Here is an 18,252-nt window from a genome sequence, read left to right on the forward strand (position 1 = left end):
AAGAGAAAGAAAGAAAGAAAGAAAGAAAGAGAAAGAAAGAAAGGAGGGAGGGAGGGAGGGAAGGAGGGAAGGAGGGAAGGAAGGAAGGAAAGAAAGAAAGAAAGAAAGAAAGAAAGAAAGAAAGAAAGAAAGAGAAAGAAAGAAAAAGAAAGAAAACAAACCCTGATTTTTTTCACAATGCAGGTGAACCTAGATGATTCATTTTAGAAAACCCCTGTCCTTAGCTTCTACTATTGCCTTCATGTACACTGCACTTCAAACCAGCCAAGCCTGCTGCTGTCCTTGGAAAATTCCCTGATAGTCTCACCCACTGTTCTTTTCTCTTGTTTCTCCTCTAGATCCAAATGGCAAACCTCCTTCATCCATCATGACCCAACCCACATCTACTTGTTGCTGGAAACGACCTCATTCCTTGGGTTTGAACTAATCTCTCCCTCCCCCGGTGCGCCCACAGCACTTGCACCAACAGTGGGCACTCAGCAGACGAGCGTGCCTGCCGAGGAAGGGCTCCTCCGCCAATCAGGGGACAATGGGGAATTATGCTCTCCAGCCTTTCTACACATAGAAGTCACACAGGAAGGAAGGTAAAGAGACACTAGGGAAAATAATTTTTGAAGAAAAACATTTCAGAAAGTACTGAAAGTGAATGGTAACCCATGCGGGGGCAGGGGTGGAGGGCGGGGGCACTTTGCTGCAGCTGAGCTCCTTCCTCAGTGCCCTGCACACCCGGCACCTGCTCGGTGAGCATCTCTTGTGTCAGTGACAGCTAGTGTGAGTACTCTTAGGTTCAGCTGCCACTCACTAGCTATTGACCTTGGGGACAAGTTACTTAATCTCTGTGCCTCCACTGTTTCACTGGTAAATGGGAATACGAGTTGGTTATTCTAGGGCTGTAGTGGGGATTAAATGAATCCATGTATGAACAGCATTTGCCTGGCACATGGGGAGCACAACAGAAGTGTGAGCTCATCTCCTTTTCAGGCCAGGTATAGTGTGTTCATCTGCTAGAAGTGTCCCTTTGCAGGGGAATCTTTTCCACAGCATTCCCAGACCATCGTCCCACCTCTGTTAGAAAGCTCCAGGCTGCTAAGGCAGCCTATTCTGGAGAGTTCTTAGAAGGGTTTTCCACAGGGAGTGGAAATTTGCTGCAACTTCTATCTTGATCTTAGTTCTTCCCCATAATATGAACTCAGAAAAATCTAATCTCTTCTTCCACCTAACAAGTGTGATATTTCTTAGTTTTTCCCTCCCAATCCTAAAAACCATCTGGTCTGTTAACCATTCCACCTACTACCTGGTTCTGAAGGCTCCCACCCTTCTATGTCCACTGAGACTACAGCAGCCACAGGTGAGCACAATGCATCTCACTGGCGCCAACCTCTGAGCTGGATGACACCCATCTGTTAAAAAGGTCAGGATTTAATTGGCATTTGAGGCAACAATTTCCTCCTTAAGACTGTAGAATGAGTACAACCTGACACCACCAAGTCTTCTTCACAGACGCTTTACAGCAAGGTCTTCTCTACTGCTCTGTGCTGCAGGAGCTAATTCCCCTTAGAGCCGAGTTTTCAGCATTGACTTTTAAGGACAGGGCAGGAGATGCAGGTAATTCCAGGGAGGGAAGGATGGAAGACACTGCTCAGTCTCAGGGTTGTACAGTTTACGGATCAATTGCTTTTTATTCCCTTGGATGGCAGGTGAGGGGTGGTAAATTGCAAGATTCTGGTTTTTTTTTTTTTTTTTTTTTTTCTTTTTTTTCGAGACAGAGCCTCACTCTGTCACCCAGGCTAGAGTGCAATGGTGGTCTCCACTCACTGCAACCTCTGCCTCCCAGGTTCAAGTGATTCTCCTGCCTCAGCCTCCTGAGAAGCTGGGATTACAGGCATGTGCCACCACACCTGGCTAATTTTTGTATTTTTAGTAGAGATGGGGTTTCACTATGATGACCAGGCTGATCTTCTACTCCTGACCTCGTGATCCACCCACCTCGGCCTCCCAAAGTGCTGGGATTACAGGCGTGAGCCACTGCGCCCGGCCCGCCAGACTCCTGGTTTTGTCTAGGATGAATGCCATGATGCTAATGGAACTATATTTTCTAAGTATAACTTACTGAGTGTAATCCTAATCTCCTTCAGAATGAGGATGAACATACCCGTTAATTATAGAGCGGCACAAAATCCAACCATATGGGGCCCAAATGACCGAAGTACAACACCTCCCATTTATACACTGAAACCACACATTTCAGATGATCTGAATGTGTGTCTCTCTCACACAAACATTGTGTAAAAACCAACACATGTATTTATGTTTTCATCTCCACAATACTCTGTAAGGAAGCACTGTTCCTCCAGCACCTTCTTCACGGATGAGGAATATCAGAATCAGAGAGTTTAAATGACGAAGTTATGGTATTTATGACAGCAGCCAGAGCAGAATTCAGGTGCTTTGACTCTTGTTCCAGCACTATTTACACCACATGGTGTTTGGCTGACTTTTTTCCATTGCAGAAGTTAAGTTAGCTGTTTTGGTGGCAGTCAAGGCTTTCTGGTTCCAAGAAACTGTGTTATAAATGAGGGAAACAGATCACCTAGCTGACTAAGTGTTGATTCTGTATCATTGTCCTCTGAGTTTGAAAATGGACCCCTCACCCACCAACACCCACTTCCTACATGCTTCTCCCCAAGAAGGTCCTGAAGCTCTGCTCAGAAATTCTTTTTTTGTTAGGAACACAGAATACTAACTGAAAAATGACAACATTACTGAGTCAGTTGATTAGGGCAGACTGGCCCAGGACTTTCACTGTGAGGAGACACTTACCTCTGCTGGGCACCTTAGTTTTACTGAATGCGGCAGTCGCCTGATGTCCATAGGGATGTATCCCCAATTCCTGGGTGTGACTCACAGTTCCTAGCAAAGATTCAGGGTCCCCAGGTACACCGGTACTCAAGAGCAGAGGGCTGTCATGGCAACCTTTGGTCAATGTACTTGAACTCTTACTGTCTGGGAAGCCGTCCTTGGCCCCCTCACACGAGCAGTCCTCCTCCATGCTCTCTGAATGCATCAGTGCCGGCTGATGAGCATACCCATGGGGCGGGGTGGCTGAGGAAGCCTGTGAGATACATTCTTGTGCCCTGATTTGTAGCAAATGCTGGGGGCTGGTGTGATGGTGGTAAGAGTCAGCATTTTGATAAGATAAAGCCTGGCGCTCTGTCATGCTCTGTCCCCCAAGGCTGGGAGCCAGACTCCCCGCATCCCCTTGGTTCATGTGCCTGAACAGTTCCTGGTATTCCTGCTGCTGCTGCTGCTGCTGTTGCTGCTGCTGCTGCCGTTGTTGCTGCTGCCTTTTAATGAGCTGTGCAAACTCTGCCGGGGGCAGCCGGATGTCCGAGTGTCCGGTGAGTGAATGCCGTGGAGAGAGCAGCCCTTGAAGGATGTGGGGTACCTGCTGGTGTCTTGTATAGTCTGGAGGCGTGGGGGACAGCAGGGCCTGCTGTAGTGCCGATGTGGCATAGTGTGGCGGCTGCTGATGTGCACTGGGAGGGAAGGTGGGGAATTGGTCAAGTGGAGGGACTTTCAGGGCTTGGGTTGGAGAGAACCCCACTCCTGTTGAAGGGCTGTAGCTGCTGGGGGAACCCCGGGACTGGTCCGAAAACAGATGGGGGTGTAAATGCGCCTGGTCGTAGTTAGCAGGGGAGAACCGATTCACGTTCAAGCTGCAGACACAAAAGGGAGTGAGTACCAGTTATCCATGTAACAAGTACTAGACTCCCCAGGGAACAGCTCCTCCTCTGCCTCAGTAGGGAGCACCCCCTGGCACAGAGAACCGTGGTGCGACAGGGAAATGGCAGATGTACGTACTGTTCCTACTTACTACATTATTGGCATGTCCAGTAACCTCCCAGGGACTGAGGGCACTGCGTGAGTAATAATCTAGCTCACCTTGAAGGAAACAACTTCAAGAAAAGGGGAACTGGCATTTTTATACACTCCTCTAATAGGCCATTTTCTTCTTTGTAAGCAAATAATAAGGTAGCTTTCTCATTTTCCACCTCAGTCTCTTTAGAATTTTAACCCTGCGTCAATAAAAAGCTGACAAGTTCATCCCAAACCCACCATCCTGATTTTATAAACGGTGAAACAAGAGCACAGCCTAATCAGACCCATTCTCCTTCCTCCTTTTCTCTCACCCTGCTAAGGGGCTTCCTCCTGCCTGGATCCCATGCATAGATGGCTGGGTAACGTTAGGCGGCCTTACCTGTGAGCCTCTGCACTGTCAGCACTCAGCTGCTTGGACAAGGGACGGTGCCCGTAGCTGAAGGTGGCCATCAGGTTGGTACGGTGCTGCATCTGCATCTGACTGGCACTGGGGCTGATGGAGATGCCCCGCCCACTGGATCCTGCAGCAGTGCCTGGCATGCTGCTGAGCATGTCAACAGGCTCTTGTACTTGGATGGTGACCTGCTGTGACTGGGCAGGCTGCTGCATGCCCAAGCAGGTTAGTGCCACGTTGGGAGGAGAGGAGCAGTTCTCAGGCTGCTGCTGGAAGACTGCACTGCGGGAAGATAAGCCTTGAAACTGGGAGGGAGATGCAGCACCTGGAGAGAAAGGAATCTCAGAGTGACCAAGTGCCCAGGGCACCAGCCAGCCAGGAGTAATGAGAGCCGATGAGGATACTCAAACCACATACCAGCTGGAACAGTGCTTCTCAAACTGCAGTGTGTCTAAGACAAGTCTGGAGAACTCATTAAACAGAAGATTCCTGGGCTCCATCTACATAATTCTGTTCCAAACTCTGATTTGGTAGGTCAGGGTGGGCCCCCAAGAATTTGTGTTTCCAACCAGCTCCCTTTTCTAAAAGCTGGTCCATGGATTATACTTTGGGTAACTCGGATCTAGGCAGTGCTTCTTGAACTTCCACATGCACACAAATGGCCTGGCATCTGGTTAAAAATGCACACTCCAATTGAGCAGGTCTGGAATACAACATGAGATCTTACTTTTTCTGCCAATATTGGTGGCTGGGGGACCCCACTTTAAGTGTCCACAGGCCAATACAGACTCTTCTCAAGGATGCTAGGGAGAATGACGAGGAACGCAGCTTGGGGAGTGTTACTGCAGAGATCCTCAGCTGGATCTCTGAAGACTCACACAGTCATGGTATACTTATCTTCACTCTCATCTATACACCCACAAGAGAGGGGCCCATATGCACAGTGGACAGCCAAATGGAGGTGTGACTCTAACGAAGATTCTGGTAGCTGCTTTTTATTTGGCAGGGCTGGAGATTTGATTAAAAATATTAATACTAGTTAACATTTATTGGAAACCATTTTGTGCCAGATCAGTTATGGTACAGCATGTGCCTTAAGTATCCTCAGTTGACATTTGAGAAGTGATATGGTTTTGGCTCTGTGTACCCACTCAAATCTCATCTTGTAGTTCCCAGGTGTTGAGGGAGAGACCTGGTGGAGGTGACTGGATCATGGGGGTGGTTTCCCCCATGCTGTTCTCATGATAGTGAGGGAACTCTCAAGAGGTCTGGTCATTTGATAAGTGTCTGGCACTTTCCCCTACGCACTCTCTCCTGCCCCCGTGTGAGACACGCCTTGCTTCTTCCACCATGACTGTACGTTTCCTGAGGCCTCCCCAGCCACGTGGAACTGAATCAAGTAAACCTCTTTCCTTTATAAATTACCAAGTCTCAGTCAGTTCTTTACAGCAATGTGAAAACGGACTAATTCAAGAAGTCAAGTTAACTTAGCCAAGGGTTTACAGCTAAGAAATTGGTGGAACCAGGATACCAACCAAAGCAGCTTGGCTCTAGAGCCCATACCCCTGAATGCTGTGATATTCTGCCTTACAAACGGTTTGTAGTGCTGGAAACTGAGACCATCAATTTTTCCCATGTGGCATATAATGAACCGTGTAGTCTGAACCTCTCCACTCACCGTGAGGCTGGATCATGGCACTGCTCATGGGGGGAGGACTATTACTGGGCTGCCTGAAGAGATGGTTGTTGGGGTGGTTGGGGGGTGGGCTTGAAGGCTGAATCCTTAACCTTAAAAATAACAAAAGAGATACATAAAGAAGCTTCCTAAGGTGACAGTACAATCTTAAGTTTCAGCCATATGACATATATAAGTGGAAACTATTTTTTTTATTTTGATAAGGCTTCATGTTAGAAAAATATCCATAAGCCATCCACCACAGTCTATTTAAAACCTATCCCCATCTCGTTTGACTAGACTTCTCAGCCAAAATGGCAGAGTTCATTGTGGGCCTGTGTCTGGCCTCCTGTATTAGGTATCAGATTACTTTGCTCATGGAGCTAGGAAAATGAAGTGGCACAGGAAGCTGGGATTCCAAGAAGGGTCCTGAAATGTACACTGGTTTATCTTCGTTTCTTGCAAGATGAATGTTCAAGTCAGTCCATATCTCCCAGCGAGTCAGGCCAAGGGTACCAAGCTGTTGAGACAATGGCTTAGGCACAACACAAAATGATTCATTACCTCTGGAGCTGGTGGGTGAGGAGGGCTGGCTGATTTTCACATGCAGCCTGAAGAGGTGGAGATGGCTGAGGAGGACAGATAGAGTCCTAAAACGTATATGGGGAAAGGGAAAAAAATCACTGTGAGCTTGAAGATTACTCAGAGCTATTCTCAGGAAGGGAAGGAACAGAAAGAACTATCTGTGTCTCAGATTTATGCTTTTGTTATTCGCTGGAAGGTCTGATTACCTTTACTCAAACATGTTGACCATCAACAGGACTCAAATCCACTTTGCCCTGAGTGGTCTCCTCCAAAATGCACAGGCAAATCAGCCTGAAAGCAAACTTCAAACAAGTTGGAGACAGCAAAGAGTGAGGGCCTACTTGAATTTGCTGCTGGAGAATTTGATGGTGCTGCTCCTGCTGGTATAACATATGCTGCTGCTGGGTCTTCTCCAGGGTTCTTTCATCAATCTGCCCCCCGTACATCTTCTGCAGCTGCTCACACTCCTGAAGGGAAAGAAGTTAATACAGACGGGATGTAGCCAGGCCCACCCCATGCAGTGATCTCAGCAGGGGCAGATCTGCCCCCAGGGTCTCAAGGGCAGAAAGAGCTGCAAGAGAACAGTGTCCTTGATGAGCAATTAACTCATTTATATAGGGATCTGGTGCACTAAACATGTTCACACTCTGTTCTGTATGAATGAATGAATGGAAAACATCAAGGATGGCCTCTGTGTGAGTAAAGGTGTCCAATGTGAAATCTGTGTACAAAGCACATGCCACTGGAAACTTGGTCATCACGAAGGCAGAAAGGAAACTGGCTCTTTTTTTTGAGACAGAGTTTCCCTCTTGTTGCCCAGGCTGGAGTGCGATGGCGCGATCTTGTCTCACCGCAACCTCCGCCTCCTGGGTTCAAGCAATTCTCCTGCCTCAGTCTCCTGAGCAGCTGGGATTACAGGCACGCGCCACCATGCCCAGCTAATTTTTTTGTATTTTTAGTAGAGACGGGGTTTCGCCATGTTGACCAGGATGGTCTCAATCTCTTGACCTCGTGATCCACCTGCCTCGGCCTCCCAAAGTGCTGGGATTACAGGCGTGAGCCACCGCACCCGGCCCAAAACTGGCTCTTTAGTACAGAAACATATAGAGGTACATTTCCTTCCTCTGAAAGTGCCATTCTATACCACCTAGAGAGAATGCAGGTGGTAACAATGTACAGCGAGTTTAAGCAAGACCCAGCGCCCTAAATCATGAGCAGAGTGCCAGGGTTGCACGGTGATTCACACGTGTAATCCTAGTACTTTGGGAGGCCAAGGCGGGTGGATCACTTGAGGTCAGAAGTTCGAGACACAGCCTGGCCGACGTGGTGAAACCCCATCTCTACTGAAAATACAAAAATTAGCCAGTGTGGTGGCGCACACCTGTAGTCCCAGTTACCTGGGAAGCTGAGGCAGGAGAATTGCTAGAACCCAGGAGGTGGAGGTTGCAGTGAGCCGAGATTGTGCCACTGCACTCCTGCCTGGGAGACAGAGTGAGACTCCATCTCGAAAAAAAAAAAAAAAAAAAAAAGAAGTACCTTCTCTGGTGCTTCCCACAGAAACCCAAGGCCAGAAATTCCTTTCCAATGAACTACAGATAGTAGAGAAATTTAGTCCCTTCATGGGGGAAGCAAGTTTGATCCTGGGGAGGGCTGTACATAACACAAAGTACATAAAGTGCGTTAGAAAGCTATACTTCCTTTTTCTTTTAAGACAGAGTCTGGCTCTGTCACGAGGCTGGTGTGCAGGGGTGCAGTCTTGGCTTACAACCTCCACCTCCCAGGTGCAAGTGATCCTCCCACCTCAGTCTCCCGAGTAGCTGGGACTATGTTAATTTTTAACTTTTTTGTGGAGAAGGGGTTTGCCATGATGCCTAGGCTGGTCTAGAACTCCTGGGCACAAGCAGTTCTCCCATTTTGGCCTCCCAAAGTGCTGGGATTACAGGCGGGACCCACTGCATCTGGCCCAAAAAGCTATACTTTTTTAACCTCTAAAACTGCAATGTTGCTGACATAAAGGGGGTATTGTTTACTACCCCAGTTCTCCTGCAGTCCTGGCTTCTGTCACCCATGCTCCTCCAGGGATGCCTGCCACCTCTTCCATTACCTGCTGCAACTGTTTGATGCTGCTGCTGTTGCCCATTTTTTCCAGGTGAGCTTTGAAGGCCTGGATGCTTGCAGCCCCGTCTGAGAACCGGCGCACAGGGGAGAAACGCTCCGTAGGGAGGTGCAGAGTGTTGGAGTCCTTGTAGGTAGAGCTGAATACATGGGAAGAGAAGGTTAGAGGCTAGGGGACTCAGGGGCTTTGACCAGATCACACAGGGACTGCTGTTCCAGACGAACATAAAGATGACTGGCTGCCTGGGTAGCCCTGCATATTATGCCATTTTCATGCCATTTCCAGACACTGGTTGTTTGTCTAGCCTGCTTCCCTTTAGAGGGCTCCAGGTGAACATCTTCCAACTCTACTTACCTTCAGTTGGCTTACTTTCCAAACCTGGTAAGGTCCTGAGATCAAGTACTTCTGGTTCTTATAAAAATACTAGGCCAGAGAGGCTGGGCGTGATGGCTCACGCCTGTAATCCCAGCACTTTGGGAGGCCAAGGTGGGCAGATCATGAGGTCAAGAGATCGAGACCATCCCGGCCAACATGGTGAAACCCTGTCTCTACTAAAAATACAAAAAAAATTAGCCAGGTTTGGTAGCACACGCCTGTAGTCCCAGCTACTCGGGAGGCTAAGGCGGAAGAATCGCTCGAACCCGGGAGGCGGAGGTTGCAATGAGCCGAGATTGCACCACTGCACTTCAGCCTAGTGGCAGAGCAAGACGCCATCTCAAAAAAAAAAAATAAAATACTAGGCCCGACAGTAAAGTTCTTAATATCCTCCAGGGCAGGCTGTACAGGAGCTCTTGCTCTTTTATAATCATGTCTCTCTCTAGTGCCTTTTGAAACCTTAAATTCATCATTTGAGCCAAAGTTTTCTCTGAGCAATAATCTCTGTATGACCAGAGGAAAACGACAGTCAGTTTTGTGGTCAAAGGCCTAGCCTGGCACGCACAGGTTCTGTACTAGAAAATAGAAGGTGGAGATTGGGGGTGGGGGAAAATGAAGACTTCTGATCCTGGGATGGAGACAGCAAATTCTTAAGGAATCTGGGCCTTGAGATCCTGCCCATACCTGGTCAACACAAATAAGGTCACCTACTGTGAAAATCAACTTCTCAGAGCAGCAGTACTCGCCCAACCTCCTAATGAAAGAGGAGTCATATGGGTTACCTTCAAAGATCCCACTGCTCAATCAGAACACAGCCAGAAGCTTACAGAAAGAAAGAACAAGCTACTCATAAGGAATGCCTAAGACAGCATCAGCGTTCAAAGCTAACACCTACACTTGTGACCTGATGATCAGAAAGAGATGTTTATGGGTTGAGGTAAGCAGATAAAAGACTGCCAAGGCAGCATTCCAGTAGCAGATGGAAAGGATCAGGGTTTCATGTCCAGGGCAGAGATGCCATTGCACTGAACTTTGGATGAAATGATGCGCCACCATGCCAGTGATTCATTTGGGACTGAAGCAGAACCACAGCTCAGGAAGCAGGTCAACAAGCGAGTTCAAATACAATGCAGACAGTGTGGGACCAGGAGGAGTCTAATAATGGTGCAGAGGTACCCAGAGAGTTCTGGCAGCAGGTGAAAGCCTTTTACCCTCTCTTTGCTAATGATGACTTTAGTTTCAGACTCTACCTGGGGCTTGACCCAATAGTGAGCTAATGAAATGGGCACCAACATGTATTTGTTTCAGTAACACAAAAAAACAAATGACTTTGGGAAGGGCCACAATCCAGGAACAGGGATCATGAAAGCTGTGTTCAGAAGCATTTCCTCATAACTTGTCACTTCTGTTTCTACCTCAGGTTTTCTGAGTTAAAGCAAGCAAGTACTATTTTCTCCTAAAATCTGACTCCTATGCTTTCAATGTTTTCTGATAATGGACGCGTTTCTGATCACCTCAGAAAGCTGTGTTCTTCAAGCAGCCATACAGGCTTTCTGCACAAAAATCATTCTCTCCCATCAGAGCAATAATCCCAGGTCCAGGTAGTTCAGGACTTTTTCAGGAGCTCAGGTTGTGAAGAGACCGATACCCAGCTCAGTCCGGCACAGTAACTCAGAGGAACAGTTCTGACGCAGCTGTTCATTTGAGAAGCATTGTTAAGTATCGATTGTGCTTGATTTTGTTTGTATTTGCAATCCCATTCAAATTCACGACGGCCTTGCATTAGGCTGACAGTCCCACACTATACTCTCCAAACAGGAACCTGGTTCCCCACCTGGATAAAACCTATCTTGTGTTAGTTTAAAAAAAATTTTTTTTAGTTACACTTTTAAAAACATTTTTAACCTTAAATTACACATTTCCAGATATGAAAAGGTTGATCAGACCCCTCTTCTGTTTCCATGCTGAACTTCATCTCTTCCACCCCAGAAGGATAGTTATATATACTGTTCTTTAATCATTTCCTCCAGAAAATGAAAGGAATTCAAGAACCCATCCAGGCCACCCGTATTCCATGTCTGATAGCCATGGGAAGTTTCTCATTTCCCCTGAAGACTGGCTTTCATCTCTTTTCTTGCATATTTGTATAGTGATCCCATCAAGACATGCTGGGTTTGCGCAAATGCCCCACCTTACGCAATTTGCCCCTCATTAAACATTCATTTTCTTCCAATTCAAATAGGCTTGGCCACAGGAAACCCTCAAAGCACCAAAAAGGTTCCCATGAAAACGGACAGCAGACAGATTTCCAGCAGGCAAGGCCTTGACAATGACTCTAGGCAGGGTGGATATCGCACAGACAGAGCGGTGGCCAGTGTGGTCCTTCCTGAGGAAGAAATGTCAATAGAATATAGGGTCTGTGATAAAGCCTGACTCTGGAAATGTGCTGATCTTCATGTTCCCCTTGTAAGACCTCCTGAGGAACACCTAGAACTCAATGAGAATACCTAAAGGACTTCAGCTAAACAACACACTTGGGCAAGGGCTAACATAGTGTCAAGCTGTGAAGGAAGGGAAGATGGAGACAAGCAGAAGAGAAGGAATGAAGGGTCTATTAGATACCAGTGTAGAGCTCAACGTTATGAGAAGTCACAGGGAATGTATAAGGGAGGAGAAGGCAGCTCTTCTGAGTAATCACTCAGAGTGCTCTTCATTTATTTATGTGTGTATGTGTGTATGTATGTATGTATGTGTGTGTGTATGTGTGTGTATGTATGTGTATGCATGTATGTGTGTATGTATGTATGTATGTGTGTGTATGTGTGTATGTATGTATTTTTGTCATACTTTAAGTTCTGAGATACATGTGCAGAATGTGTAGATTTGTTACATAGGTATACACATGCCATGATGGTCAAAGTGCTCTTTAATGTGCACGAACACTGTAGGTCCTGAAAGATTTTCATTAGCAAAAGCCTGTTTTTCTGTGACATCATAGGTTTATCTGTGAATCGTCATTCTTGCTACTCCTAACAGACCATTTTTATTAAATTATTCACAGTCATTTATAAAAGCTTATCTTCCTTCTTTTAGGGTTCTAACGTGGCGCTAATTATGCCTCAGTCTGCTCAGAGTTCAACTGCCTCTGCTGATGATGTTGATGCCAAACGGGTAACCAGCCACAATAAAGCTTGCCAGTGCGAGCTGGTTGCAAGGTTTCATAACAACACATATATAAACCTGTTTTCCTTGGAATCTGATTGCTTTTCAACCTTCCCAAGGCTGCTTTTCACTGTCTTCCCGAAAATACAGAGATTAAATACGCTCAAGCAATTGGTGGTGGCTTTGAACGCATGGGTCGTGAGCTTGGGGATGGCTTCAGACTGGACATGACTGAGATTTTTAGTCATCAAGGTATTCACAGAAGACAATAATCTTCTTCGTCTAGCAAAGTGTCATTCTGCACCTGCTTCCAGGCTTACTTGGAGTCAATGAAGTTTTCTTGGCCAGGAAAGTTAAACTTGCTTTTGTTTCTTCAAGAGAATGGATTATAAATGTAATGGAACCTAGCAAAAGATTCTGCCATCAGAATATTGAAAGAATGACCTCTTAAATACATCACTCAAGAGGATCTCTGCTTTGCTATTCACAAGGGGCTTGTCTTCATTTCCAAGCTGGTAGTTCAATGGTAACACGATATGAAATGCTCATTCTTTTGAAGGTGATGGATTATTAAAGGTCAAGTCTATCGATATGACTACAAATCTTCCTGTTTCCAGGTGGCATTCTGAGAGTTTCATTTCCTTGCAGGTCTCAAGTTCAATTTTATCTAAGAATCAACATCTAGAATCATGGGAATCAAATGCAGACAATAAACAGGTCTGCAGGGTAATGGGAGAGAGGAAGCTCGCATTACTCCAGGGTGCAGTAAAAAACCTTTGCCCTGTGCACTGCTTAGTGCAAGGAGCTGAGAAGATGTGAGTTCAGGAAGACAGCTGGCTTCTATTTAAAGCCACAATGCTAGTCACCGTCGCTGTGAGACTAATCAGAAGGGTGCCTGTCCGATGAGCCTCAAGGAGCTCGCACAGCTCATGTGGCTACTCACCGATGCTGATCAGGTACCAGGTGAGGAGGCCAGACCCGGGAACGGAAAGGCTGCTGTCCTAGCTGCCGTTGTAGGTCCGGTGGGATCTCAGCTGTAGGGTTGGTCATGGCCAGTGTATGTCTTTTGGACCTATTTGCCAAGTATCTGCAACAAGCAGGAGCACATTTCATAGTAAAAAAGACAGACAGGAATATTCCTCCACAAGAAGCATTAGAAGTTAATCCAGAGCACTCAGTGAGACAGTGCCAGAGCTCACGAAGGGCTCCATGGCAAACAGATCCCTGACTGGATGGAAGTGAAACACGTCCCGTCGGCCAACAGAAATTGGCTTGACAATGAAGTGGCTGAATTCTGAACCTAAGAATAGCCATTGAAGAGAAGAGAGAAAGCAGGTCTAGCTCACAAAGATGAGATCACTTTTCCTTGCTTCATTCTATTTGGTAGAAGAATTTATTTTCTCCATGTTAATTTATTCATCTTTTCCCTCCAAATTTCTAAAATACAAGTCAGAGGAAATGAGCCCTAAGGACTATTCCTAGAGATGAACCTGGGGAGGTAATTCAGAAGGACTCTGTGTATGTCTCTTGATCTCATAAGCCCCGGGTTTGAGACTTTCTTTACTACAGGTCACACAAAACTGATCCTTCAATTTGGGGATAAGTGAATTCCAAAACCACCCCTTCCCTCTCTCTCGGTGACTATAACTCAAGCATCAGAGAAGAAAAACTGATGTGGTCCTTGGGGAACCAACATTCTGTAGAGGATGAAGAAATAAAACCACATGAAATGTTTAGAATTGTTTTTAGGGGGGGAAAGCAAGGCAAAAAATAAAAACAGAAGAGTTTCAAAAGACAAAGCGTTCACAAGCTGATGGCTTTTCCTCTGAAGATCTTTCAGACCCTCCACTTAATCAATACCATTAATAAGATATTGGTCCTTCTGCATCTGGTGGATGACTTTCTCCACCGCTGCTGCTCTTCTGGGGGCATGAATAAAAGAGGCACTATACCTTTTTATTACATCAAAACTGACAGGCATTAGTACCCTTGAAACGTTGGTCTAAAGAGGAAAGAAGGTGGACCTGGAGGAAGGAAAGTCTAAGACAAAGAAGATAAAATGCTGCTGTCTCTTTTAAGGTAGAAAGGCAGTAAATTTCCTGATTGCTCATTTCTTCATGACCCAGCAGGGCCCATTTGTAACTGTATATACCCTGTTATCAGCAAACTATAGAAACAACAGCATCAAGGAAAAAAAAAATTTACCACCATTTTCCTTCTATTGGCCAAGCTGTAGGAGGAGCTGATCCACCTGCCAACGCCACTGTTTGCCATGGTTTTCTTTCCACACCGGACCAGCTGCTTTTTGAATAGCAGCTCTCATACAGAGCTACTGGGGGTAGGATGAGAGTCCTAGCCAGCAACTGTCAGGTTCTTAAAAAATGGTCTCATTTCATTCTTTACTACCTTGCCCCTTTAAGCTAAAATCAGTTAACAGGCTGTAGAGTAATTAGCGTTATGTGAACTTGCCAAAGAGTAAGCCATTAGTGCTTTAATAACCATTTGATAAAGACACCCAAAGTTCCCCCAAAAGCCCATGAAAACCATTTTATTTCAATTTCCCTCAAAGGAAAAAAACATATAATCTTGAAGCACACCTGTATTTCTGGGAAAACACATGCTGGATTCTGGTGAAACCCCCTCCCCGGATGATAAGAAAATCGACTCCCACAAGGGGACATGCAGGGAGCTGAGGAGCAGGGCTAATGGAACTGAGGCCAAATGAACAGTACAGCATGCCTGACGGTCACTGCCGTTCTCTGTGAATTAGGTATCTCTCAACAAGGTTCTGAAAACAATGGATATTTGCATCTGTCCCTGGCCCGAATCCCATATTCTTTTTTTCAAGATCTCTTGGTTGGTGCAAGGGGGTGGAAGAAGCACACAGCAAACAGTACAAGAGGTATTCCTTTTCCTGGAAAGAAAGAGTCCATGCCAGAGGTCCATGGCCAGACTAGCTAGGATCACTGTCATCCCAAATCTCCAATTCCTTTTCAGTAAACAGTTCTTGGCAGGTAGGAGCAGGCTTTGTGCCTTGTGAATACTATCAGAGTTGCAATATGAAAGCAGGGGACAAGGAAGGAGGGAGGAAAGAAAAAGTTCTTATGGTTATTGCTGTCACTTAGGGGACTTCCAGTGGTGCTTACAGAAAAGACATTTTCTGGGTAGTCTTCTGTTACTTCCACGTGGGGAGGAACATGCCATCTGGCTTGAGCAAAGTGACCACAAATGTTGAAGCTGCACTGTACCACCTCCTTGGGCAGAGGTGACCTTTCGCTGGTTGCAGGGGGAGCCTGCCCAAGGACTTCTGCAAGCACTGCCAGATGTCACATTACCTCTGCACAGCTTCCTGATCTGGCTCCCCATCCGAGCTCTCCTCGTCCACAGGGGTAACTGCTGGCACTGCCTGAAGAGAGACAGGAAGGAAAAGCTCAAGGTGGCAGCTTATTCTACAATGCCTCTTATTCTAGTAACTGGGCTTGGGGTGGGACTTTGTGTTGACTTTCTTATTTACAGAACTTTTCTAGGACCCCTGGGTTATATCGGATATCATATACCTATTTTTCCATTTTCACCTTGCTTAGGTAATCCTACTTAGAATTTCTTCCACTTATTTATCTTTATTCATTAATTTCTTAATCTAATAAATAGCTGAATCACTACTATGTTACAGGATAAAATGTGAATTTACAGATACAGACCTCGTTCTCATTTTACAGTCTAGTAGAGGATGGAGAAAAGTAAACAGACAATTAAAAAACAGCCCAACCAAGTCTTCTAACAGGGGTGCTTGGGAATTAAGGAAAGCATCCTGGAGGAGGTAACACCTAGCAGGAACCTGAAGGATGCATAGGAGCTGGCCAGGCAAAGAGGGACAGGAGTTACAGCTTTCCAAGCTGAAGAAAAGAGAAGGACTGTAGGTGTTTGAGGACCTGAAAACATAGTAGAAGATTGTTAACCTGGAATGTCTAGGAGTTGACCTGTTGTTTCATATTACTGTTATTTCCAGAGTTTAAATGTCTTAACTCCAGGAAAACATAGTGAATTACTGAAATTACATTTTAGTACATAAGACACAATTGCGTAGTTTCAATTCAGTGCTTTAAAATAGTTGTTACCCACCAAAACGTGAGTGAAATGAGAGCCACCACAATGCAGGCATCACTGTGACTTTCCCATCTGCATCCTTGCTAGCTACCCACAGCCTAGGTGCCCACATTATCACCATGCCTCAGCCACTAGGACAAAAATCACACTTCAATTATTACAAAAGAGCATTGTACGAAATGGATAATTACAAAACAAAACAAAACCCTCTTGGAATAATTTTGTTTGAAAGTTCCTAGGGAAGCTCCAGATCCCTTACCACAGTTCTACAAGGGTGGAGTGAACAGGGTGAGGCAGGAAGTGGCCGTAGATGAGGCAGGAGAGGAACACGGTGGCCAGTTATAAGTGGCCCTGAACAACACACGAAGAAGTCTGAGGAAGAACAGTGGTGAATCACTAAAGGATTTTAAGCAGGGCATGATATTATAAGATTTATATTTCCAAAAGCCAGCTTGCTTTAGCTGCAGTGTGAAAAGGGCTGGTGGGAGGGATCAGGGGGCATAACCGGAAGCAAGGAAGTCAGTTACGAGGCCACTGTGTCAATCCAGGCAATGGATGACAAGTGACCTGAGTTAAGGAAAGGGAAGTGGAGAAGTAAGATGTTTAATTCACAGGCACTGGATAACTGATTTGATGTGGGGAATAGGAGAGGGACAAGTTAAAGATAAAACACACATTCCTAACTTGTGTAACCAGGAGAATGACACTGCCATTCACTGTCACCCAAGGGGAGGAACAGGTTTCACAGAGTAATGGTAAGTTCATTTGGGACATGCTGAATAAAAGTTGTGAATACTTGTGGGATATCCAACTAAATCCAACCAGTAGGCAGTCACAGTTACATAAGTATGGAACTCAGAAGAGCGTTTCTGGGCTGCAGAGTCAGATGGTAACTGAAATTACGGGGTGAACACACTGACCCAGAAAAAGTACATAAAGGGAGATAAGAATAGGGCCTAGGATAAAACTCTGGATTTTGCCAACTTTAAGGAACAAGCAGAAAAGAAATGTGAAAAGGAGAGGCAGAGGGAAAACACAGGGAATGTGGTGCCACAGACACCAAAACCAGAAAATATTTCAAGGAAAAAAAAAAAGTCAACAGTGATTAATACAGTTGGGATGTCCAAAAAGATAAAATGTCCCCTGGATTTATCAATAAGAACCCGTTAGTGACCCTGGCAAAAACAGTTACAGTGGCCGCAGTGAGTAACCCCACCTCCCATAAAGCTGACCACGGTCCTTCCAAATAGGTCTCGTGCATCTCTGGATGCCTCTGCCACCTAATTTTCCATGTAATCACAGATGATCTTGTACTGTTGATCTTGTCAGTGATGCCAAGGGCTGTGATACATAATTCCTTCATTACCGAGAGTGTGGCCCATGGACCCATGCCCACAAACGATTTTGTTACCAATTTGTAACAAAAACCTTTTAGAAACTTTTAGCAATTTAAAAAAATAAAGAGAAACTAAATTTAAAAAAAAAAGGCAGAGTCGAGAGTGGGAGAAAAAAAATAAAGAGAAACTTTGGCAATTTAACAGACTAATTTTGTCTGAACTCAATAAAAAATTTAGCCTTGTATTTTATGTTTTGAAATTTTCATTTTTCTAATGGTTCACTTTCACTATATTTTACAAAGGATGGATTAAAGGAAGGAAAGGGTCCTCAAAGTGGCACTGCCCTAAAACATCTCCAAGGGATATGGATATAGTCACTACCCAATCTTACGGTACTATGAGACTGAATGAACAAATGAATGGACCTATGACAGGAAAATAACCAGAAATAAACAGAACCCAGGGGAGAAGAAAAATCTCTGAATTGTGACCATCAGATGAAGGAGATGCGACTAAGAGAAAAACTGACTAGGCTAGAGCTGCAGAAGCAAATCATCAAGTGATCCAGGTTGTGCCAAGAATGTGGGGTGGGATTTATCAATGGACAAAGTGTTGGTGAGAA

General features: G+C 45.5%; 1 protein-coding gene across 18 annotated transcripts in view; it reads right to left on the reverse strand.

The window, feature by feature from the left end:
• SIK3 (SIK family kinase 3) overlaps window positions 1–18,252 on the reverse strand; it is a 262,659-nt gene that overhangs the window by 11,833 nt on the left and 232,574 nt on the right. For 11 of the 18 annotated variants that reach the window (XM_078339525.1, XM_035264647.3, XM_035264648.3 and 8 more), the window contains 8 exons: window positions 15,522–15,592; window positions 13,130–13,273; window positions 8,638–8,788; window positions 6,875–7,000; window positions 6,513–6,598; window positions 5,952–6,061; window positions 4,259–4,598; window positions 2,821–3,716 (listed from right to left, as the gene is read on the reverse strand). In XM_078339525.1, coding sequence (XP_078195651.1) covers window positions 2,821–3,716; window positions 4,259–4,598; window positions 5,952–6,061; window positions 6,513–6,598; window positions 6,875–7,000; window positions 8,638–8,788; window positions 13,130–13,273; window positions 15,522–15,592 — 1,924 coding nt within the window. The remainder of the gene's footprint in view (window positions 1–2,820; window positions 3,717–4,258; window positions 4,599–5,951; window positions 6,062–6,512; window positions 6,599–6,874; window positions 7,001–8,637; window positions 8,789–13,129; window positions 13,274–15,521; window positions 15,593–18,252) is intronic. The other 7 variants (XM_035264652.3, XM_035264651.3, XM_035264649.3 and 4 more) reach the window with 3 other exon arrangements.

This window comes from Callithrix jacchus, chromosome 10 (assembly GCF_049354715.1).
Source record: "Callithrix jacchus isolate 240 chromosome 10, calJac240_pri, whole genome shotgun sequence".
In the NCBI taxonomy this organism is placed as follows: domain Eukaryota; kingdom Metazoa; phylum Chordata; class Mammalia; order Primates; family Cebidae; genus Callithrix; species Callithrix jacchus.